Source organism: Penicillium maclennaniae (assembly GCF_028827695.1).
Source record: "Penicillium maclennaniae strain IBT 15551 chromosome Unknown utg000007l:1.0-4884863.0:1.0-4888362.0, whole genome shotgun sequence".
NCBI lineage: Eukaryota > Fungi > Ascomycota > Eurotiomycetes > Eurotiales > Aspergillaceae > Penicillium > Penicillium maclennaniae.
This window is the reverse complement of record NW_026623219.1, coordinates 2,278,506-2,302,207: the sequence shown is the minus strand read 5'-3', so window position 1 is coordinate 2,302,207 and position 23,702 is coordinate 2,278,506. Positions and strand designations below refer to the sequence as shown.

Here is a 23,702-nt window from a genome sequence, read left to right as displayed (position 1 = left end):
AGGCACAGTGGGTACCAATGCAGGGAACAAATGGTGGTCAGGGGGTTACCTGCCAGGGTCCTTCTGTATCAGTTGTGTGATCTCGTCTATATTTGTTTGGGAATCGTTGTTTCTTATTCTTGTTGGCTGGTTGGTTGACACCATCGAGTGCTCAGACACCCTTCACATCAAACGGTCATCTCATGTCCTGTTTCTTCTCTTTTCTTTGCACTTTCAAAGGGTTTTCATGGGTGGGCGTGGAGATGGTGTTTTCTCTTTGAGTTAATGTATGAATATGACTGAGTATGATGCTTGCTGCTTGTCTACCAGTACTATCACAAAGTGTCGTAGCCTGGTTTGCCTCGGGCAGAAAGCCAAAACTAGAGTAACCCCTGTGTACATGCCCACATCACTGTTTGAATTTACCTTGCATAGAGGTCCTCTCCATGCATTACGATGTTTTCAAGCATGATTAATACTAAAGCAGGATACTTATAGATCGCCGCGCCAGAGGCTTTCCTTGACCAAATACTGAAGGCTCGTAGAGACAAATGCGAAAACGCAGGGAAGTGGAAGTAGAAGCAAAAGCATCAACCTATTCATCACAAAAAATCAAATCTCATTCCAACATGCTTAGCAGCGACGTCTAGATGGCGGTGCTGGGGATGGTGGTTCCTTTTTCGAAGTGAGTCAGTGGATGTTCGAGTAGCTCAGGGATAGATTGATACGTACAGACACTGCACGCCGCTTCTCGCCAACTGCAACAGAGGACGAGTAGGTGAACGATCTCCGGAGCTGTGTGTACCTGTTGCAGATGGTGTTGCTTTTGCCGTCGATCTTTATGCCCGAGTTGATGCTAATGTGAATTGGGCGAGTGCGCCCCAGGTCATCGGTCAGTCCACCGGCTTTCTCCAGTGCGGCGATGATGACGGCCGCCATGCTGCCAAACTTGGCGACCCGGTTCTGTTGCGAGGCGGACGGTGTAGATGACCCAAAGTTCTCTGAGTCTGTGCTCGGGCTGGGCGTGGTGCTTATTGGTGGAGCAGCTCGCGACGGCAGCATAACAGTATTATTGTTGCCGAATATATCAATCGAAGAATCAATATTTATGGTGATGGGTACAGCGGGGTCCTCCCATTTCGAGTCATCCATCATCAGAGGACTGGGAGTCATGATGAAGCTTCTGGGAGGGGTACTTGATAGATAAGGAGGGACGTTTGTAGAAGAAGTGCGGTTCATTTGTGCTTCGGCGAGCTTTTGTAGTTGATGACGCAACGAGTCTGTTGGAGGACGCATACTGGACAATTTGTCTAGGTTGAAGGAGCAATTGGAAGGCGGATGTGAATAGTTTCGACCTCAGAAAAGCCCCGCAGTGGGCAGACTATTTGTAGTGAGACCCGTGGGATTTACATCAGCAACCACAGTCCGGCCGTCATGTTGATTGCGTTGCTTTTTGGGCATTGAATGAATTGTTTCAATCGAAAATCGATTGTTCCTTGGGGTCTCAATAGTGTCACGTGACTCTATTGTTCCCTCTTTTAACCATCCATTCACCTATTGATGTTCCCTGGCACGTCTATTCATCAGATTTGGTCTTCGCCACGGAAACAAAAGGTTGGGCGCCTTCGATCCACCAGCCCCCGACTGTGGTACCAGCCTTCGTATAGTCCATTGCTGTCCCGGGCCCGTACGGGTTAGTCCCAAGGCGTGGTGACTCTTCCTCGGCAAGGATGTCTTGGCCGATTTGCGACGTATCTTCTGACCGTCAAAAGCAATGTCAGATTTTTGAGGCACTATATCCTGTCGATGGGGTGGGAGGGCTCCTTACCCGGGCTGTCGGCCGGTGCAGCGGAGTGCCCAGGATAGGGTGGACCCGGGTAGTATGGCCCGCCAGGATGGAGCGGATGAAGTGATTGCGTTGTCTGCACAGAGATTAGCAAGACCCGGAGTCGGCATGGTTTCGACTCAAAGATACCGGTATTTCTGTCGCGCTTGACAGCCAAACCGTTACGGGCTACTGACTTCGCGGAATTCATCTCCATTCACCTCCACCTCCCTATCACGAATTCGGCGCATCAATGCGAGAAAGTTGCTTTGTTGGAATTTTTCACTTTGCTCGTGGCGGACGCTGTCAAGGAGTTGCCCGGCCGTCTGAGCGAGAGCGTCAGCATCGCGGATTTGTGACTGCAAGTCGTGCTTCTCGGTCTCGGTAATAGTATCTGATCCAATCCGAAGTTCTTCTTGAGCAAGGTTGTGAGCCTCAGCAGGATTAACATCATGCAAAAGCTGTTGGATTTCCGGCGTCTCGGCACTCTGAAGCTCCATATCGGCGCGAGCCTGCTCAAACGCCGCCTCAAAGGCAGACTCATCAAATTGCTGCATAGATGTGGAAGGCTCTGCATGTGCTTGCTGTGGGACTTGGTGGACATTCATCGGAGCATTATACATTGGGTAGCTGGGAGCAAAGGCAGGCTGAAAACCGCGATTCTTTGCTGTTTGAGTTTGCATATGATGAGCAGTTGCCGGCTGCTGTTGATTCATGAATTCATTCTGCCACCCTCCGTGACCTGAGGCGACATTAGATCTCTGTAATTGCGGTGCTGGTGGCCCGGAAATGTGTAGATTTTGAAAGTCTGAGGCCCAGCCACTACTTGCACTGGCGGGAGCGTGCGCCTGTACTGGGCTACCAAAATGAGCAGGATGCTGTAGGCCTGGCAGGGCTGGGCCGCTGAGGTTGGCTTCAAATGCTGCAAACTCCGGGTCTAATACGCCATCTCGAGGGCTTTGCGATCGGAACCCCTGTAAATAATATTGTCAGCCTGAAGAGGTCCGAGCTATAGGTTTACCACAGCTTACCTGGGCTGATGGCTGCCTGGAGGTCAGCCGATCCTGCTGAAGAGTCCGGTCGACAGATGTATGCTTCTGGAAGTTCTGCAGCGCGTTGGACGGACCACAAAGTGCATCGCTCATGGTGAGCCGAGATTCAAGGGTCAATATGCCACAGATGGTATTTGGCCAGAATAGCGATGAAAGCGTCTTCACAAGCTATATGCAGAGAAAGAGCAGAAGTATGTACAGGGAAGGCAAAGCAGTCGCGGAGCAAAGCGTGGGGTTACCGATAGACCGAGGCCAAAAACACGTGCCCAGCGCGTGACCCTGCTGAGTCAGGACGATATCGATAAGCAAAGCGGCCAGGTTGTTTGGTGCGTTTGGTGAGTTGTCTTGGCCGAGCTCTCCTCGTCACTTGCTCCTGTTCCTGCTCTCCCCACGGGGTTTTCTACAAAATGGTATGTATTCTCCAGTTGTCTTTGCTTCTCTGCTAATAACTTGCTTTCAGGCGGCCGCTCAAGTTATTTCGAACTCCGGCCATGAAGACATGATTGTACGTACGCGGTGCTACTGGCGGGAGCCTTCAATTGGCACCTCTTGCGCTTTCCTGCATCCAATGCGACTGGACTGACGAGTCTTATTCAATTGCAGCACGATGCTGGCTTAGACTACTATGGCCGCAGGTTGGCCACCTGCTCATCGGATAAAACCATCAAGATCTTCGAGATTGAGGGGAATCACACCGCTTGGTGGAGACCCTGAAGGGGTAAGCGTGTCTCGTGCCTCCATGGTAGTAGCCCTTTGAGAGGAATAGAATCGCTAATTTTGTTTCAATTTATAAAGCCATGAAGGCGCTGTGTGGTGTGTTGCATGGGTGAGTCGGGACAATATTTGCTCGAAAGTGTTGTGGTGCATTTCGACTGACCCTATCATTGGTTTCTTAGGCGCATCCCAAATTTGGCACAATCCTGGCTTCTTCTTCATATGATGGCAAGGTTTTGATCTGGCGCGAACAACCTCAGAGCGCGACCTCCCTGCCGGCGGCAGCACATGGACCAAGGTCTTTGATTTCTCTCTCCACACTGCTTCAGTCAATATGGTATCCTGGGCTCCTCACGAGTCTGGATGTCTGCTTGCTTGTGCTTCTTCCGATGGCCATGTCAGTGTTCTCGAGTTCCGCGATAACAACTGGACCCACCAGACCTTCCACGCGCACGGCATGGGTGTGAACTCGATCAGCTGGGCTCCGGCTGCCTTCGCCGGTAGCTTGATTAGCTCCAACCCCGGACCTGGTCAGCAGAGGCGCTTCGTGACCGGTGGCAGCGACAACCTGATCAAGATCTGGGACTACAAGTATGTTTTAGTGTTGACAGCTACGGGAAACTCTCATGAACTGACTCTCACCCTCGTAGTGCCGAGTCGAAAACCTATAATCTTACTCAGACCCTGGAGGGCCATTCCGACTGGGTTCGTGACGTGGCTTGGTCGCCCAGCATTCTGTCCAAGTCGTACATTGCATCGGCTTCGCAGGATAAGACCGTTCGCATCTGGACCTCCGATGCTTCCAACCCAGGTCAGTGGTCCAGCCAAACGCTCGAGTTTGACACTGTTCTCTGGCGTGTTAGCTGGAGCCTCAGCGGCAACATTCTCGCTGTCAGCGGTGGGGACAACAAGGTCAGCTTGTGGAAGGAGAACCTCAAGGGCCAGTGGGAGAAGGTCAAGGACATCGAAGAATAGTCCTGGATTAAGTCAAGAATTGTTTTGGCTTCGTCTCGTTATTTTCTTTATCATCGCATAATTGTCAAGATTCACCTACTTGCTATGATGTTCATTTAGTCATGAAGCCTATGCCAGCCCTGAAATCACGGCTCTCCTTAAAATAGCACTTGGGCTTTGTAGGCAGAGCTTGAATGCCTAGTCATACGTCCCAGAAAAGAAATGGTCCTCGGCCACTCGTGTCCTTCAAGTCCAGCCACCTACCCAACATGACTCCACCACCAGGAGGGATCACACCTTCGTACCCATGAATCCAGCTGTCGTCGTCGTTGAAGACAGAGTCTCCGTTTCCATCCACGTTCTCGCAGATGCAAAAGCATACGCGAGTCCAGCCTTCAAATCCGCCGTAGGGAGTTGAGATAGACTCGGTGAAGCCAAACAATGGATTTGCAGGCTCGCTTTCGCCATGGATCCTTTGCAACCCTTGGAGGTAGGCGACGCATTCGGCGGCGTCATAACGTGGGATCGACCTGTCGCATATCACTGGCCATATTTTATGTGAGATGTGCTCAATTTCCAAGGACTGCATCACGTTAGTCGATTGCCTCGAGATTAGACGATGGACGTCATACCATAACATCAACTTGATGTATATGATCCTCCAGATCTGCACAAGATTCTCGGCGGCTGAACTCCTCAATTGTATCTGGCAGTGGATGAATGCATGCTGTTTAGAAGTAAAGTCAAACCTCTGGAATATCAAGCTCGGGGAGCTTACTTGCACCAAAGTCCCAACCAAGAAGCGCTGATCCTTGACGTGTCGGTACCGTGTATATTCCGTGCTTTGGGCTTGTGTTGTTCGGGAAGACTTGAGTATGCCTCACTGAAAGTTGTACTTTCATGCGAGTTCAGTAGATGGTTTTGCCAGAAGCTGCGGATATGCAGCAATTTATTGAGGTCCAATGTCTCATGCCTGATGAATGGAGCATCGATATCCTCTTGGAAAGAATACACAGTGCCGATGTCATAACCGGATCGACCACACGCCTGGGTCACTTTCATATCAAGAGACAGAGGTGTGAGGCACTGATACCAATAAGATGGTTATAAGCTTGTTTCTTCGTGTTTTGGAAGAGAGGACAGACCAATTGAACTGCGCAGAACATGTCAGATGGTTTAATCCTTTTCGGATTACTTAAAAATTCCACTTGTGTCAAGACCTCCCGGACCCTGAGATATGTTTTGGAGGTCTCAATTTCAACCGGCAAAGTAGTCGACTCCCTAACCATTGTTTGGACAACCTCGAGCCAAATATTCTGCTGCCCGTTCTCAGGTTGTCCGAAATCCAACCTCTTAGGGAGTACGAGGGCACGAGTCTGATATTCAGGCTTCAGCTCCCTCGCTTGTCGGCCTCGCGGAAGGTCGTATCGTTCCTCGAATCGGACCCGCCATATAGTGGATTCTGGAGCCAGGAGTCGCCTGTGCATATCCTTGCACGCTCGACTCAGAAGACTCACATCCCGGTCTGTCGACATGGTGGATGCAATGTGCTGGAGAATCTGTTATCTGAGGTTAGATACTTGAATATCACTCAACTAAAGCGGGCTCATTACTTCATTTGGTAGTCTCAGAAGCGGGCTGGATTGAACCACTTGCTTCCCCGGCGTGGGCACAGCATCACGCTCACGTTCCATGGAAGTGACTTGCTTTCAAAGTCCAAATCAAGATTAAGATTGTGTCGTGTGATTATTGCCATATAGAAGCAATGTCTGCTTCGCGACGAATTCAAAAATGTTGATGTGAGAGACGGCCAAGCTGTGTGGTGATACTAAGCGATATGAAGTTGGAATTTCAATTTCGCTGTATCTGGCGATCAAGGACGAACGGCTTCTGCCAAAGTCCACTACAACTCTGCGGCAAGCATTCACTTTTTTTTGGCGTCTGCCTTATTTATGGTGTCTGGTCACAATTTCAATGTTGACAAATAGATCTAGCCAATCTCAAAAAGATTGATAGAATGGACATTGGAGTGGTCTGGAATGAATCGTGATTCCTTTCAGCGGATCGGGAGATCAAGGGAGAAAGAGAACTCAGATCTTAGACATCATGTAGCGGTCCCTCTCCCCTATGGCTATAATTCTCTTTGCTCAAAATTTCCACATGGAAGTGTAGCTCCCATGATTCGGGCTTGTTGCTCAAAGCTATGAAACAATAGAATGAAAATGCGAAGGGGCACAGTACCCACTCGATGAAAACTTCAAAGGTGCTCAATTAATGAAGGTGACAGAAGTTCTATAGAACATCATCTTCCATTGTGCTACCCTTAATGCTTCGCCACAACGCCCGCTGCGTCAGCTTGCGCGCTAATCATCTTCTTGTAAGCCTTAACATCCCCGTCAAACTTGTGCACCGTTCCCTTGTCGCAAACCCAGAGACTGGTGCAGACATTTTGCAGCATCGTCACATCGTGAGAAACCATTACCACACCTCCCTCAAATCTTTGCAAAGCTTCGGATAGAGCGTCCATACCCTCAATATCCAAGTGATTAGAAGGTTCGTCGAGGACCAAGATGTGAGGGTTAGTCAGTGACAGGCATGCAAATGCCACACGGGACTTTTGACCTCCAGACAAGAACTCCATTTTCTGGAGACCAGTCGTACCAGTAATGCCGAAGCTAAATAGGTGAAGTCATTAGCAGTCTCCCATGGTTGTCGGGATGGGGGAAGACTTACGCGCCCAAGTGTCTGCGGTACTCTTCGTCGCTCTTGCCAGGATAGGTCTTGGCCATGAAACTCACAGCACTGGTGGTCATATCCAGAGCATCTACGTGGTGTTGAGCGAAGAATCCAATGCGCAGTCTCGAATGGGCCGAGATTAGACCCTTCGTCGGCTGCAGTTGGTTGGTGAGAAGCTTCAACACCGTTGTTTTACCGGCACCATTGGGTCCAACAATACCAATACGCGAGTCGAGCTGAACATCCAAGTCAACATCCCTGAGAAGAGGTTTGTCCGGGGTGTAGCCAAATGAGACCTCCGTCATTTGCACGATAGGAGGCGAAAGCTTCTCGACTTCAGGGAACTGGAAGTGTACAACATATTCGCTTTCCGGAGCTTCGAGTACCGGCATACGCTCAAGCTTCTTGATTCTCGATTGGGCTTCCGAAGACTTGGCCGCATTGTATCGGAACTTATCAATGAAGGCTGTTTGGAGCTCGTTAGATTGGGGCCAGCAAGCAAGGAAGGGGTAAATGACAAACCTTGCAGATGGGCTCTCTCCGCCATCTGTTTCTCGTACTCGCGCTTGGCCATTTTTCTCCGCTCTTCCTTGGTGGCATAGAATGATTCTACAATGTGTCAGTAGATAATATGTCAAAATGGTTATTATTACAACTTACCAAAGTTAGCTCCCTTATAGTAGTCCAGCCTCTCGGAGTGTTGATGGACGATATCGGTAGCCACTTCGTTCAAGAATGCACGGTCGTGAGAGACCACAAGAACAGTACTGGGATAACCCTGGAGGTAATTTGCCAAGAATGTGATGGATGGAACGTCCAACATGTTAGACGGTTCTGAGTGATATTAGCCAATCTCTCCAGGAACCCAGGTAGAAGGGATCACCTACCGTCAAGAAGAAGGAGATCAGGCTCGCAGAATAGAGCCCGAGCCAATGCAAGACGCATTCTCCATCCTCCAGAGAAGGTCTTGGTTGCATATTGCTGTCTCTCTTGGGAGAAACCGAGACCAGCCAAAATACTTGCAGCACGAGATTCAGCCTTGTCCGATTCCATTTCGGAGAGCTTGGAATAGATATCGCTCAAGGTAATATCCAATCCCTCCCGCTCATGGTCAAGTCTAGCAGCATCCTTGGAGGTATCGGCCAGCGAAGACCGTTCTTCTTCGATAGCAGCCAACTGTTTTGAGATTTTCTGCGAGTTTTTGATTAGCGCATGCGTCGAAGTGCCTCTTGCTCAATTGAACTCACATCTTGTTCCCCGAGAAGATGCTTTCGCCACACATCTGCATCCAAGACTGCTTGAAGCGCTGGAGTATCATCACCCGTGATCTAATAGATATGGTCAGTGAAAATGCCGGATGCATATCCAAGGCTTCTATATACCTCCTGCTCGACATGAAGAATCGAAATGTGGTGCGGTACGGCAACTTCTCTGCGACTAAGAGCCCGCAACAAGGTACTTTTACCGATACCGTTCTGACCCACAAGACCATAGCGACGACCATAAGCGAGGGTCAACGCAGCATCTGTCAGGATACGCTGACCTCCGATAGTGATATCGATGTTGTCCAGTTTAATATCCTTGCTCTTGGACTGGGCGTCGGATCCCAACTGCAGAGGGTTGACCGCCATGAAGAACTCCTCGTAGCTCATTGTCTCATCTGGCTGGTTGAGCAGGCGAGAGGCCTCGTAAGTAACTGTCTTCATCTGCTTCTTCTCCTGCTTGGCACGAATCTTGCGCTCCGCCTTTTCAAGCTTCTTCTTGTCCACGCGCGACTCCACCTTTCTGGCGTTCGCGGACTCCAGGTCCACGGCGTTTCCAGTCAAGCCCAGAGTAGAAGACATGTTCCGTTGCGCACCGACATTGATGGCCTGGTCAAGCTTCCTGGCCTTGAATGGCATTTGCATCCTCTCTGGATCGATTCCATTCGATGAGCTCAGCGATGTTATGAATTTTTCGACCAGATTAGCAATTGCATCGCGGTTCTGAGAGGTGAAGTCTCCGGAGGCAGAGACCAGCAGCTCGGTCACATTTTCGGCTGCCTCAGACAGGGGCGAAGGACCATTGGCATCTTCGACATAGAGGTTTGAGGCGTGGGTAAGATAGCCCTGTTTGATGTGAGCTTCGAAGATATCACAGCTTCGCAATGGAAACATACCACCGAGTATTCTGAGATCACACGGTCTAGACCAGGAATCTGCGCCTGAAGTTCGGCTTCCATGTTTCGCTCTGCTCCAGATGCGCAAGCCGAAATAAGGTGTCTGCCTCGAGAAATAATCGACCGTCCGGGGTACTTTTGGCCGCACACCTCGGAGGGGCCATTTTCGGTGTGTTATCGATAAGGTCACATGACTCGTTGGCCCGGTCATCTTGCTCTGCAACTTCAACTTCATCTCCACCTCAACACTGAAGATTTAAGTTTCTCATCCTCTCTCTTTGAAAGTTCGTGGACTTGGCAGATTTCCAGTCTATGTAGATCATGTTACGTATGAATTACGAGCTGCAATGGCACCCGTGAAATTTTCATGTGAAAATTACATGTTGATTTGGATCCGGTCACCTCGAATGCTCATCGGTTTGTTTCTTGTGTACTAGACTTAGCACTGGACTTATCACAGGCGACTTTCGAATGACGGGGCGTTTGCATTATAAATTTGCAGAAAACAAGCATCAGATCACCCAGTCGTTACACAGCCGCGAGACTGCTAGATCAAGGCCTAAGGTCCGAGGTGCCCCTATGGTTTGAGAGTGGAGCTCAAAGAACGTTCCTGTCCGAAGTTTATGCTCAGATTTTTCATGACTATCCACTCGAAGCTCCACTAATTTTACTCGCCTTGACTCTGAGGTTTCACTGCCAATCTGCAGTCCGCTCCCCGTGATGCCTCTGAGACATTTTAGCCGCAGCCAAGGAATACGCTGAGCTATGGTGATATCGACTGTGGCTTTCCATCAGCATTCTGCACCACTATTGCAGCTCCAACACATTCCTTTCCAAAGGCGGACACCTTGGAGCGCTCCGGTTGCTTCTTGAATCGGCCGAACAGGCTGCCCATCAACTTGAGTCAACAATAAATGCCCATGTTGTTTGACAGGAAGTCGATGACTGGGTGGGCTCACATGCACTGTAATGATACTCATAGACCCGTGCGAGCAAGTAAACGACATACTCATGGGTATGGACTTATACTCCGCTGGCAAGTGTAGGTTTAGCCCATCATGGTCCTGACTGTTGGTTCTGTGACAACGACTTCGATCTCAAGTAATAATATTATTAGTTCGTATTGTATCTGAGTGAGAGAGAAATGGCCTCAAGAAGGTACCACTAGATGATCTTGAATGGGAATTGGCATGGTGCAGGGAATATGCAAAGCCTGTCTGCAATGGACTAGACGAGACGAACAGAACGGATGTCGACAGCCCCCTAGTTAGCGCCCCTAGTGGCCGGGAGCGATAGACCAAAATAGACACTCTCACAAGCATCGACGGTCGTAGTGACATGCTTGAAATTTTCCAAGGCGGGAAAGTGCAAATTGAGGTACAAAGAGAGTCAGGAAAGGATTGAAAGTTTTAAGTGGGGTTGGAGATTCGAAGAACCCATGTTTTCGTAAGCAGCGGATAGCAATATTCTGCCAATCTGATGTATCATGGGCGCTTGTTACTGTAGTGACCTTCCCAGGTAGATGATAGGGCGTGCCGATCGTCCAGGGAAAGGGTCAGTGAGTTCGACGTCTGCGATAATGATCGGACCAGGGTATCAGGTCCAGCGGAACCACGAGCTCGAAGATCTGGTTTTTTTCTTGAAGAAAAAATAAATAAACTTGCACTCCCAAGATTTCCCGGTACGCTAGAATCGACCGAAGACCCATCAGACTGGCCGGGCGGGACAAAACCGGCCGCCGAGGCCGGACACCATTCACGTTGGGCCCACGGGGATTTTCCTTTCATTTGCAAAGTGGAGATGGTATGACGATATGGATCGGACTTTCATCAACCCTGTCTCGAAATCATCTTATTAGGGGTCCGGTTCCGAACTCTGGTCTGTGCAGGAAATTAATTGGCGAACGGCGAACGTCTAGTCTAAGGAAGATCAGCAAGGGTAAATAATGGAATGAGTGGATGCGATGGCCTTGAGGAAGCATGGAGCTCCGATATGACCTGAACAGCTTTCCCCCTCACCCCGCGGACCGGGGGCGGGGGCGGTGTGTTTAACATAACCGGTTGAAAGGTTGACAGCGAAAATGCAGGAAGTGTTTCATAACTTGGCAGCTGCACGCAAAGGAGACTAATATGAGGGAGGGAACAAGTTCGTCCAACCAGGTGGAAACAGATCGGCCGCACTGGGCCCTTGCGATCGTGAGACTAACACCAAGGAGGAATGGGCTTGTCCGAAAGACGCGATTCTAGCCAGCCGAGACGAGATATGTGGGGAATTCTGGATCGCATGGCTTTTTCCTGCTTTTCTCCCAGGTCCCACAGCCACTCACTTGCGGACTTCTCCGTACGCCTGAAGCGACGTTAGTTCCGGTCTGGACACGAGTGTTAAATCAGTGCAATGTGAGCCGCAAGGGGGGGCGTAGGTGGGCCTGCAGTCTCTCCTATCGGCTGGACTGGCCCAGTCGAGTGCTGAGGGTCGGAAAAGTCGGGGTGTTGTTAGGTGTAAACACATAGAGAGAAAGAGTGTGAGAAAGAGACGATATCACCCGTGACATCGTTGACAACGCACGAAACATCAACATTAGAAACCAAGGAAAAGAAAGAAGCAGATTAAGGACAAATAAAAGGGAACAAGGGACGAGCATACCTCGTGCAGGAACTGAATATTGATTTGCTCCTAGCGTGTCTAATTGCCCTGGGCGGGAGCTGAAGTCTTAGCGTTAAATCCCCGATTGTTGTTGTTGACCTTCACTCCGTCATCGTCCATTCTCTCCCTCCAACGGCCCTCTCAGGCCAAATCTTACCTACTGACCACCATTCTTTCCTTAAGCGTGGTCGACTCCCTCTCTTTTCCCTGAACCAAATGGGATGTTACTCACAAAATCTCACCCTGCGGAGCTGAGCTGGAGGGTGCTTGCCACTCTTCCCAGTGTCCTTTGATGGATCACATATCAACAGTAAGATTTTTGCCATGATCAACACGCTGTTCCCTGGCTAATACAGATCTCAGCTGTGTGCGCTAAGCACGGTAGGCATTGCGACCAGCGGCCTTGCCCTCGGTCGCGTTGAACGAACCAAGTCCAGCATCTTTCGGCGGAAAACGCTACCATACGATTCACTTGCCCCTACTCAGCCTACATTTGAGGTACGGCCGAAGACGTCAGTATCGTCCCGGCCCGGCCATGCGGGGTTGGAGGGTCTTTCCACCGGATCTGGGACCGATGGAAGTGGTTCGCGCACCAGCCAATTCCAGGGTTCTGATCTCCGGAGAGCATCCCTCTCTTTTGGGGCCGCCAGGCTTCGTCGTCGCGGCCAAACATTGACCAACCCTCCCTTGCGAATCCCCGAAGATGAACAGACCAACTCGTCTACAGAATCAGAGTCACACTGGCGAAGACCGTCTACAAGTTGGTTGCGACGGCTATCGATGGTTTCCTTCCAATCTGAAAGCCAGACAACCAACAGCCCTGTGACCCCTTCCTTCACTGGATCTTCCAGTCCGATTTTCTCCCGCCCGTCCAGCTCACGTAGATCTTCAAACAAGCTTGTCAAGCGCTCCACTTCCCAACATTCGAATGCCCATCCTCTCTTTGTCAATACCTCCCCGCGCCCCACCACAGCCCTGCGCAGGCCAGCTACCAGCTATCAAAGGTCGGAGACCATACGATTGCAGTCTCCTCTGGCTACCAGTTTCGAGCCTTTCTCCCAGCCTTCTGGAAATTTCGCTGCCGGCGAATTTGAAGTTGAAGCAGACCACGAATGGCAGCCATATTTGACCCCCAAGTCTGGGGGACTACCAGACAAGTTGGTTCGAAGACTGTCCACTACAGGCACCCCTCGAGCCCAGGGTGTGCGGCAGATTGTCTCCGATCAGAATACTGTTCCAGCATTGATTCTAGCGACCGCAATCGTAAATAAAAACTCGTCTCTTATCAGAGATTCGTCCATACCCACCTCTCCGGTTCTATTCCGTGATCCATTCGAGACGAGTACCGCTCCTCTCCCTGCACAGCCGATGCAAAAACCGGTTCACAAACATTCTTATTCTCACAACGATGTTGAGCCGAAAAGAATAATTGTGAATACAGTAACGGGCTCTGGCACCCCATTGCTGGGGCGGCCGCGAGGCGGTTCTTTGAAACGGGTCAAGGGAAGGACTTTCTCAGTTTCTCGCTCGGAGCTTTCAAGGCGGGAGAGGCAGGAACATGTGCATCCCGGCTCTCCTCGCTCTCCTCCGCTGCCGCAACGAAGGAATATCACCGATCCTGCTGTTTTTTGCCGGCCAGCTGTCTGTTCTGAATTCCCACCATCCGATTTTGCTCCTCGGTCGGTATCTCAGGATTACAATATTGGCTTACGCGGGCGCCGCCCGCTGACCTCTGATGCCGTTGCCTTGTCCACATGGCAGCATGCATGTCGGCCGGATGGCTATCAATACTCTTCTCTTCGCCGTCGGCCCAAAAGAGACTCGATCACAGCGTCGGATCCGTCCTCCACTGTTATTGGCTCCGATGTCACACGAGTCTTCACAACAAGTGATGAATATGAAACTGATATGATGAGCGACTACTGGGACTCCGTCCGCACTCGTGAGACGAGTGGCAGTGGGCTCAAAGGATTGCGTATCGAGACCATGTTCGACAAGGCAGGGACACGTCTGTCGAACGAGGAAGTGATGACCCTGGAAGAGCTACTTCCGCGTGGCTCCTTTGCGTCGCGTCTTGAGAATGATCCGCCGCTGTTTGCAGAACCTCTCCTCCCTCTTCCCTGGTGCCTTTTCGAATGAATGAGCATGCTCCGGTCCTATCAGAGGAAGATGAAGAAACACGCAGCATGATTGGGGCGTTACCTGGCGAGGTCGAAGACCTCTCCCAAACACCTCTGACAATTTCTTTATCAAATCCCTTCTCAGGACAAGGCTCGCACGTTTCTTCCCCTGAATTTCCCCCTTGCTCTCCTGTCGAGGATTCACATCAAAGTCAGAAAATAAACATTTTCGACTGGTCCGAGCAGTCTCGAACGAATGGTGATGTCTCTGATACCGAGGCGCGTCCGAGAACGGTGCACGGCAAAAACAATGCTGTCAACAGAGGGAGCCGTGCAGCCTGCCGTAAAGTACCTTCCGCAATCCATCTTCGGAGTCAAAGTGTGCCTGTTGCACGAGAACTTCCCACCAACGACACACGCCAGACTTCCGGCAAGTTCGGTACATGGGGCCTTGGCAGCAAAGGTGTGAGCGAGGATTGGGATAGTGATTTCGACTTTGACGCGGAGGAGTCGAGCATCAGTCAGAATGTTCCGTCAGCCTCGGACACTGTCACACCTCGGATCATGACGGTCCCCAAGGCCATCCTTGAGCGCCAAGCAAGCCTTCGAGGTCAATTCGGTCAAGTGCAAGAACTGACCATGCTGGTGCAAGAACTCAAGCGACTTCGACACCAAGCAAGCATATTCGATCTCATAGGTGGACCTTCGAGTGAGTTGTGGAAAGAAGCCGAGGGGATCGTCAATCTTGCAACCATCGATGACGAAGAAGACCGGCGCTCTCCCCCAGGCTCCCCTTCATCTCTCACGTTCAGCTTTGATGATTCTGATGAAGAGGGACTGAATGCTTCCTCCAAGAGAAATAGTGAAGTTTCCTGGCACGATGCTCAACGGCAGCAAAATCAGCTACCCTCCCCGCCATTCAGGCGACCGAAGGGGACAGCGAAGGCCCATGGCAAAGCGGCTCACAGCCAGAGAGTCAGCTGTACGGATCACCGCTCGGACAACTCTCCAGAGGCTCTCCGAAGTCGAAATCCGTCATCGATATTATTCGATCTAATCGACCTGATGGCTCGACCTTACCTGAACTGGGGTCGGCTCCACGCACCCAGAAGCTACCTTTTGATACTCAGTCACTTCGGGACTTGGTAGTCCGGGCCGGGGTTGTCACTCGTGCTTTAAAGGAGGTTATCCGAAAGGCAGAAGGCGTTGACCCGAATTCAGAAGATGTGTTCCCTGCTGATCCTCCTTTCCGACGAATCTTCGATCAACCCGACGATGTTGCGACGGCACTCGCTGAAATGCACTAAGCCACTCGGCGATATATTATCGACTACTCACATTTAAAAGCTTGATGGAGGACGCGAAGTGACATTCTTCGCCAGAACCCACCTGGTTCTTGAACCTCTGATGCTACGCACCTTCTCCGGCCCCTCTCCAGTTTCCTATGTCCTTTGCTCTTTGCAGCACATGACTACTTCTTTCTCCATTCGGCGTCAGCCAAAGCCCTTGTTACTCCTCTGTACAACTTTCTCCTCGTGTACATCGCCTTGTTCTACTCTTTCCTTCCTTTCCTACGTGCAAGAATGCACGCTCGATTCTGTATGAGCACCCCCCGAGAGACTCATGTCTATTTTTCCGCCCTCTTATTTCGACTATCGGCGCTGCCCTCCCTTTCCTTTCGTCTGTGTTGCATATTTGCGCGGTTCATATTTCCATAATTGCGCTGTAATAATCATGGAGGGTTCCCAGTCGAGAATGATCTGTACTCTGATGATACCTTTGAGAACAAAGACCGAAAACGATGAAGAGCAATGAGGTCCAATGTCATGCATATTAATCATTCCCTAGACTTCGGTCTCGTGGCTGGAGCATATTTCAAAAGTGAATGCATTCATTTGAAATCAACAATGTTGAAAATGTAAGACGCTATGATTCACACTTTGATGTTTTATAAAGATGAAGGTAGTTCGCTGAAGCAAACCAATGGGTATCAGACTGGAGAGAACGCTCAGAATATGTACATGAAAGAATTCGTCAACGACATCACGACTATTGCTCAAGTAGATTATTCCTCTACTCAAGGATTTCATCAAGAGTGTGGGCTTGTGCTGTCATCACGTAATCTGTAGCGAAGTTGCTTCTGACACGGAGTTTGGGACCATAGAGGTAGAAGAGAATGGGAAGGGGGATCAATAGAGCCGCGACGCATCCGAGCAGTGTGCTTGCCCAATTGACACCTAGAGTATCAAACTAGACAAGGAAGATCAGTATTTAATCTATTCCAGACATCAAGAGACTTGACATACCATGTAAGTGGCGAAAAGAGGGAAACACTGCACCGGCCAAGGAACGTAGTATGCTATTGGCTGCCAGAGCAGAAGCAGCACTGAGGGAGACATTGTTAATAGCCATCCTGTGTCAATGTTGGTTTCTAGGCAAGATCAAAGCACTCACAATAGAAGATAGGAATCAATGATGTAGTTAAAGGCTTGCATGAAGATGCACAGCAGACCGAATCCAATGAGAACACCAGAAAGAGTTGGCACAATCCAGTGGATATCGGCAGTGAAGCCGGACCAACCAAACCAGAATAAGCCGCCTGCAAAGGCCACACTACCGACAATCGCTGGCGGCAGGCGCCACTCGGGAATGGGAATACCATTATTTGCATCCAACTTTTTGTTGTACCAGGGTTGGGTGAGGATGATGCAAGTTCCCCCCGATGAATTCACCGATGACAAGACCCAGGTAAGGGAGACCGCTCACGCCTTTCTCCATGCCATGGATCTTCTGGAACACAATAGGATACGCGGTCAAAAACAGATACAGTAGGCCGTAGAGGAATGCCATGTAAATGCTGAGAGATAGCACAATTGGTTCGGTGAAGAGGATCTTAAAGGGCCGGCTGAAGTTCTTTGAAAGCAGTTCCCGGAAGTCTACCTCGATCTCTTCCTGCTTAGCATGGATTCCCCAGTTCTTGGTGCGACGGCGAAGTTCTGTAGCTTTTTGAATGAGAACCACAGGTGGGTATGTCTCGTGCAGGAAGAAAATGTTTGCCACAAATGCTGAGGCACCCATGATTCCAGTAAGATATTCAGTCCATCGCCATCCTAAAGAGCTTTGCACGATGAAGCCGCCGACAGTCGATGCAAAAAGTGGGCCAGTGAACACGGTCATGGCGAAGACAGTGATGGCAAGGCCACGGATGCGATTGCTGAACATGTCGGAGAAGACAGCTGCGACAACGGCAACTGGGCATGCCCCAAAGAATCCTCCAAAGAAGCGGCATATCATGATGGTTTGAAGATCCTTTGCAGTTGCTACGGCAAACTGGAAGATGGTAAATCCAAACATTGATATCAAAATCGGCAGGCGTCGGCCACGCAATTCGGAGAAAGGGGCCCAAAGACAGGGCCCAACCGCGAAACCCAACACATATAGAGACAGACCCAACGTTCCAACCTCCGAAGATACATGAAACTGGGGGATATGACGGAGATTGCGGAGGAGTATATGCTGCTGGTGAACGTGGCATTGAATGTTGTGTACGCGAGCATCACTGCGATTGCAATCTTCCTCCTCATAGGCCAATTCTGGGGATGTAACGGGTCCTCCGGTCCTGCAAACTCCACCACATATTCTTCTTTTTCGGGTAAGGGAGGAGGGTAGGGCTTGCCGGCACCGAAATCTGGTAAAGGTTGGTGGAATACATGTGTGTTCAAGCCAGCGCCCACAGTCGCATTATGTTGACTGCGCTGGGTTGCAATTCGACTAAGTGCCGTTGGATGGCGTTCCAATATCGATCCCCGCTGGGATACCGCTGTCTGAATTCGAGACATATATTCCATTGCTTCTTGGGAAGAAGCAAATGATGCTGAGGTTTCCGAGTGATATTGTGACAGGGTTGGACTACTATCAACACTTTGGCTTGCTCCGCGGTCGAGCTCACCTTTTTCCAGGTCTCGCGAAGCCAAGTCCATGATATCGAGTGGGCAACGTCCGTTAGAACAAGAGGCTCTGCAGGGCAAAAAGAAATACACAATTGGGTTGAAGGCGGACCATAGATATTAAATTATTGTTACGGCATCTCATCCCTTTCACCTTCGCATGGACTCGGCCTTTTGAGTCTAAATTTTAGCGTCTGGCCACATTGAGCGGCAAAATTTGACCAGAAAGATCTCTGATAGTAATAAAGGTGCGGATTGCATCGGCACGTTGCCCGGGCCCATGTTTCCACCACTCGGCCAGTGGATCTCAGACTTAAGCATGGGCTCCGACTTTTCGAACGGATGAGACCATGGCCCAATGGCTCTGCCGACTTGTTTCTTCTATCCCGCATAGATCGGAAATGAATGACGATTTCTCATGCTCGCGAAGGCTCACCCGTCCACATCAATGTGACTGATTAATCTCTCGGGCAGCCAACGGCATCATCGGGCTCGGACTCCTTCATCGGCATTGAATCATCGGGATATCAAGTTGATAACGGACCCCGCTAATGATCAAAATTTTCCAGCGACGGGGCTTTATCAGGCCAGTGAACGAGGTTATTGTCGGCTTGCTCGGTTATTCAAGGAGTTGACGTCATTGTGTCCCGAGGCTCTGTAAAATCACATCTTTTTTGGAGTCTTGGCAATGACCGTGACACAGACCGTAGATAACAGTCTGGCCCTATATTCCCAGAATGATCGATCGTCTTCACGAAGAAGCTAGGCGGCTAGTGATCGTTGAGGTCGGGAAGCGGGAAGTGATCGACTCATGCATAGATGGCGACCACTAGTCAAACTGCACTAGACTTTTCATCGACAATGCACCCCTGATTCCAGGCCTTTTGTCAACAAGGATTAGCGACAGTCAGCGACGAAGCTGCCTCGTAGCTCATCACCTTGGCTTTGATCTGACCCCACCATCCACGTACTTGAGGACGTAGCAGCCGCAGGCTTCATATTGCTCTTCTGCTTCCTCTTCCTCTTCTTCATTCCATTCCTCGGGTTGGAATGGTCACTGAAGCTAGTCAAGCAGGAGAGATCTTCGTTTGGGCGTACAACCTTTTTTGGACTGAGGATGTTCTCGGACCACCCCTACCTTCCATCTCCTATCGACGCAGCCAGGGAACTTGGTTTTATTATAAGCCGGACTACTGGTCTACATTCTTCTTTCTCATGAGAAAAATTGAATGATCATCTAATCCTTTAATTGTTTGGAAACTCGTCTTTTCTCCCGGGGGAGTGATCTGGTCGCACCTATTAACGGCTTAGATGAAATATATATCGCACGAACCCACCATCAACTTCAAACGGCGGTGAGCACTGTTGACTTGCGTCCGTAGCTTGTCCACCAGGATAAAGCTGCCTTTGAAATTCAGAGGTATTACGGTCATTGATGCTATTTCTCAAGCATCACAACAGGCCTACGTAACTCCGAAAAAGCTGGGCGACACAAAAAGAACTCGAGGAGGCCAACAGGTTCAACCGGTGGCGTGACTCTACTCTATTTTGTATCTGGCCAATGTCATGGGAGTTGAGAGCTCGAGAGCGTGCACATCCACATCCACATTCGCATTCACTCAAGGACCATTCAAATGATGGACCCAATGATCACGCGGGAAAGACAATGAACCTGACGATGGAGCTCTGAAAATGATCCACTAGGGAATGTGCACGGTTCAAGCTAGATGTTCCAGAAGAAGGCCCCGTGGAAGTAGATGGAATGCGGAATGCGGAATGATGGGGAACAGTCGCGGCGTCTCAAGTTAAGGTCCAGGAAAAGTCCCCAAGATTGACAGCAGATGATTCCAAGTCAAATTAGAAGCAGTCTAAACCTCAGTGGGTAAAGTCAGCCCCCTGGTGGCCCTTACAGACCAATGGTACGGATACGACGGTAGAACGCACCGCTTCATCTCCGGTTCAGGGGCAGCAGTTTGCTGATTGGGTCGTGGGCGGTGGGTTCCTGACGCTAAAGCTTGGCCCCATCAACAGGTCTCATCCGAGCCTTGCAGCTTGCGTCTCTGTTCGAATGGAAGTGAGTCGTAGCTGGGGAGAGTGCGAGTCATGGAGAAATCAAAACAAGAGAGTGAATCGTGGGAAAGACAAGGAGGAGGTGGGCGAGGAAAGCGATTCAGGGGGTTGGACGGGGAAAAGGAGGATAGTGCGGAGATCCCAAACAATACAGTTACGCCAGATACGCTGAGATACAGCGTAGATACGGGAGATACACAAGTTACAACTACGACACTGTAATCTGCAGGGCCAGAACTCCCCTTCTCTTTTTCTTCTCTTCCATCGTTCACTCCCTTTGGCTTTTGGCCGCCACTCTTTTACTTTCCGGTGGACTTGTCGTCCCCGTTCACTCTTTTGCTACTTGGCTTTCATGACGGTCTAATTCCCCCTTTTCGCCCTTCTTTTGTCGCTTCGCTTGCCGTTCCTACAATCTTTAAATCAGCCACGGAAACTCTCCCCAAAACCATGCCTCACCATCATGTCGACCTGGTGATGAGGCATGCTCACGTCCGGAGAGAGGTCGTGCCTCCGCACCGATTGCCGTTCTTGGTGCCTACCGCCTCTCATATTCCTAACATGCCATCCTTGGTAATAAGAGCTCCTGCCTCAGCGGAGACAACCGCGAGTGGGGACAAAGCTACCAGCATGACGATGACTACGGTGTTGCCTATCGTACTTGGTGCTGGGTACGTCAAAATTAGATCTACACAGGACTCGAAAGAATCTGAGGCTAACAATGCACCAGTGTTCCTATTATTTGTGCCATTGTGATCCTGATTATCCTTCACCGACGACACGTCAAGAAGCTTCTGAGCGAGGATGCCAACGACAAACACAAATCTCTCGACTTTGGCATGGATGTCGTGGACCCTTCGGGAGGACGCAAAAAGATGCCCAACGGTCTGCCCCAGATGGTGGAACCCACTCATACTAAGGGTCTGTCTCTGGACGTGCATCCATACCTCTTACCCCCGGGCCTGCACCGTTCCCGAGACTCGCTGCAATCTCTCTCTCGGTCCATCGACGACGACAAATATCGCCCGGCTAACTTGGTAACTGATGCTGGCTCGGTTCGATCTTTCCCAAGAGGTCGGGACGATGCATCGAGTTTCACTGGGTCGATCAGCCGGTTTGGAGCCTCGGAAGAGCCAAGTTCCGGTCTGTTGCGGAATGCTCAACGCATGTCTCGCTCGTCCCCTCCACTATACCCCAACTCGCCAAGCGACTCTGTTCCGCAGCCGCCCCCTCCAACGTACCAGAACTACCACGGATCGGAATCAGGGTTGACCCCAAGTCCTTCAGAGCATGATGAGCATGGCTTGGCAATTGGGAGTGCGACCACCGACGTCAAGAGCAGTGAACGGGCTGCGCCGTCAGAGCTACATTTCAACCCAATCTCGGAGCATGGTCTTCACTTTGAGATTGAGACTCCTCACAGCGGCACTGGCAATGAGAATATGCACTACGAAGATCGCCTCAACTTCCCACTACCGGGGCCTACAGCATCCCATCAGGAGCGCGAGCACATGCAAAGCTCCACGACGCAGCTCCCGCGGATTTCACTACCGGCAAGCGATGTCACTAGTAGCGATTATGGAGACGAGCGCAAGTCGGAGCTGATGATTCCATCAGTGAATGTGCATAGTATCGATGATGCCAAGCATGATGCCAGCCACGACAACAAACCGCTCAACCTGCCAGAGGAGCCGGCAAATCAGGAATCTGTCTACGATGCCCGCCCTGACACTCGCCGGTTGACCCTCGGGGTCCGCCCGCTTCCCCCTGAGGACCCGGCGGACAACCCGGAGCAGCGTGCCAACCGAATTCGCTCTTTCTACAAGGAGTACTTTGATGACAGCAAGCGAGAGACCACGTACATGGAGGACTACGGTGCTACCGATGCCCATGACGGAGGCTACGTCTATGATCCTACCACCGGTGATTATTACGATGCAGCCCCTCCTGTTCCATTTGCCGAACCCATTGGCCGTCGCGCCATGACCCCCCCCCGCCTCGTGCTCCTCCCCGTTTCCAAGGGGCCGCCCGTCACATGGCGACCAACTCTGCCGGCTTCAACCCAGGCCCGCGTGCGTTCTCCTCGGCGTCGGGCCGGGTCCCTCCTCCTCGAGGGCCCCGAAAGCCGATACCTCCTCCTGCACCGCTTCAGATGCTTCCGACTCCTCATTTGCTCAAGGATGATTCCATCATGATGGCTGCCGATTTTGCACCCGGCAAGAACTTCAGAGATCAGCGTGAAGGTCGCCCAGGTACCCCGACAGGTGGCAAGATGCCCTTCAGTCCAAGTCTTCGGGCTCACACCCCTCTCGCATCGGCATTTGACGAGCTTGCTGTAATCCCTAGCCCGTAAGTATCCCTCTCTGTGTTTGATTTTTTTTCTTGCTTTCTTTTGTGACCTGTTTCTAACTTGATTCTCAGCCACGCCTTGCGGAAATCTGGCACATACACCAGTCTGGACTTCGCCCCGCCGCCCCGTTTCAAGAACAGCGACGGAGGCAGTGACGCCGGTAGCATCCGCAGCAACCGGACCGGCATCTCGAACACCCACATGAACAACATTCGTAATGGTAACTATCGGGTCAGCCGTTTACCTGTGGACACGGTAGGCACAAAGGACGACCTGATGTCCAGTCTGCGCCCGGAATGGGATATGACAAGATAAATTATCTCTGGGCGCCTTTCACTTTCACGACTTTGTTGTTTTGAGGTCCTTGAACCTATGATGACCTGCATTTTATCTCACGGGACCGGTGCTCTCCAATTTTGGAGATCCCGTATATGTCACTGTCCGGATCCTTTTCATTTTTCATAGTGCTATTCTGGAATATCAGCCAAGGCGTACATAGATGATGGTTGGATTCTCCTTGTCCCCCATTTTGGAAATTTGATTTTCTTCCTGCCCCGGGCCTTTGCTCGTGAGGCTGTATATATGCACTGATTCATCCGGCCGAGCCATTTTCATTGATATGAGTGGGAACTTTTGTAGATTGAAATTGGTCCCATGGGCTCAGAGGGTCGTCGGCGTTCCAGGCCAATTTTTCGTCGCGATGGGCGCTGAAGACTCCACTAACAACGACTAGACCCGACGGACTACGTAAGACGCGATATCACCTAGTTGGCCATTACGCGGGCATTCAAGACGCCCCTGACTTATTAGAATGGAATAAGAAGTACCACAAGGAGATCGGTGCATGTATGTATATGTGTGTGTGTGTGTGTATAGAGGTGTAGGTGTAGGTGTGTTTGTATTGTATTTATTTGTGTTGTATTTATTTGTGTGTGTGTGTGTGCGTGTGTGTGTGCAATCTACCAAAAACGGTCGGACCCATTGCCTACCGCGTCCAAGGGAACCAAGGAACGGGGGCCAAACGGCTTCCGTCTCGTATGGTTCGGTGGCAAGTGAGTACAGCGTGAATCATTGGAAAGTAGCGATCATGCAAGAACTTAAAAGTAGATATAAGAGGCAAAGGGAGAGGGAAATGGAAGAAGAGCTTAAGTATGGGT

General features: G+C 50.6%; 8 protein-coding genes across 8 annotated transcripts; 3 read left to right on the top strand and 5 right to left on the bottom strand.

Moving 5' to 3' along the window:
• Nucleotides 1-669: 669 nt before the first annotated feature.
• Nucleotides 670-1,275, bottom strand: N7477_008079 (uncharacterized protein; the record flags this gene model as incomplete). Its single annotated transcript, XM_056969742.1, has 1 exon — nucleotides 670-1,275. One exon carries the CDS (start codon nucleotides 1,273-1,275, stop codon nucleotides 670-672), a length of 606 nt encoding a protein of 201 aa, XP_056819774.1.
• Nucleotides 1,276-1,555: 280 nt separating this feature from the next.
• Nucleotides 1,556-2,949, bottom strand: pex20 (the record flags this gene model as incomplete). Its single annotated transcript, XM_056969741.1, has 4 exons — nucleotides 1,556-1,737; nucleotides 1,808-1,901; nucleotides 2,002-2,778; nucleotides 2,836-2,949. The coding sequence occupies 4 exons, from the start codon at nucleotides 2,947-2,949 to the stop codon at nucleotides 1,556-1,558; spliced, it is 1,167 nt and encodes a 388-aa protein (XP_056819773.1).
• A 955-nt stretch (nucleotides 2,950-3,904) lies between these two features.
• Nucleotides 3,905-4,545, top strand: sec13 (GTPase-activating protein SEC13; the record flags this gene model as incomplete). The annotated part of the gene is made up of 2 exons (XM_056969740.1): nucleotides 3,905-4,161; nucleotides 4,221-4,545. 2 exons carry the CDS (start codon nucleotides 3,905-3,907, stop codon nucleotides 4,543-4,545), a joined length of 582 nt encoding a protein of 193 aa, XP_056819772.1.
• Nucleotides 4,546-4,726: 181 nt separating this feature from the next.
• Nucleotides 4,727-6,059, bottom strand: N7477_008076 (uncharacterized protein; the record flags this gene model as incomplete). The annotated part of the gene is made up of 4 exons (XM_056969739.1): nucleotides 4,727-5,107; nucleotides 5,157-5,251; nucleotides 5,352-5,610; nucleotides 5,670-6,059. The coding sequence occupies 4 exons, from the start codon at nucleotides 6,057-6,059 to the stop codon at nucleotides 4,727-4,729; spliced, it is 1,125 nt and encodes a 374-aa protein (XP_056819771.1).
• Nucleotides 6,060-6,847: 788 nt separating this feature from the next.
• N7477_008075 (putative AAA family ATPase GCN20) lies at nucleotides 6,848-9,481 on the bottom strand (the record flags this gene model as incomplete). The annotated part of the gene is made up of 8 exons (XM_056969738.1): nucleotides 6,848-7,199; nucleotides 7,258-7,726; nucleotides 7,783-7,869; nucleotides 7,921-8,094; nucleotides 8,148-8,451; nucleotides 8,508-8,588; nucleotides 8,643-9,368; nucleotides 9,419-9,481. 8 exons carry the CDS (start codon nucleotides 9,479-9,481, stop codon nucleotides 6,848-6,850), a joined length of 2,256 nt encoding a protein of 751 aa, XP_056819770.1.
• A 2,872-nt stretch (nucleotides 9,482-12,353) lies between these two features.
• Nucleotides 12,354-15,488, top strand: N7477_008074 (uncharacterized protein; the record flags this gene model as incomplete). The annotated part of the gene is made up of 4 exons (XM_056969737.1): nucleotides 12,354-12,371; nucleotides 12,425-14,184; nucleotides 14,247-15,043; nucleotides 15,085-15,488. 4 exons carry the CDS (start codon nucleotides 12,354-12,356, stop codon nucleotides 15,486-15,488), a joined length of 2,979 nt encoding a protein of 992 aa, XP_056819769.1.
• A 766-nt stretch (nucleotides 15,489-16,254) lies between these two features.
• N7477_008073 (uncharacterized protein) lies at nucleotides 16,255-18,161 on the bottom strand (the record flags this gene model as incomplete). Its single annotated transcript, XM_056969736.1, has 5 exons — nucleotides 16,255-16,418; nucleotides 16,488-16,594; nucleotides 16,636-16,856; nucleotides 16,921-17,511; nucleotides 17,631-18,161. The coding sequence occupies 5 exons, from the start codon at nucleotides 18,159-18,161 to the stop codon at nucleotides 16,255-16,257; spliced, it is 1,614 nt and encodes a 537-aa protein (XP_056819768.1).
• A 2,484-nt stretch (nucleotides 18,162-20,645) lies between these two features.
• N7477_008072 (uncharacterized protein) lies at nucleotides 20,646-22,860 on the top strand (the record flags this gene model as incomplete). The annotated part of the gene is made up of 4 exons (XM_056969735.1): nucleotides 20,646-20,866; nucleotides 20,926-22,267; nucleotides 22,348-22,544; nucleotides 22,617-22,860. 4 exons carry the CDS (start codon nucleotides 20,646-20,648, stop codon nucleotides 22,858-22,860), a joined length of 2,004 nt encoding a protein of 667 aa, XP_056819767.1.
• Between the last annotated feature and the right edge of the window lie 842 nt (nucleotides 22,861-23,702).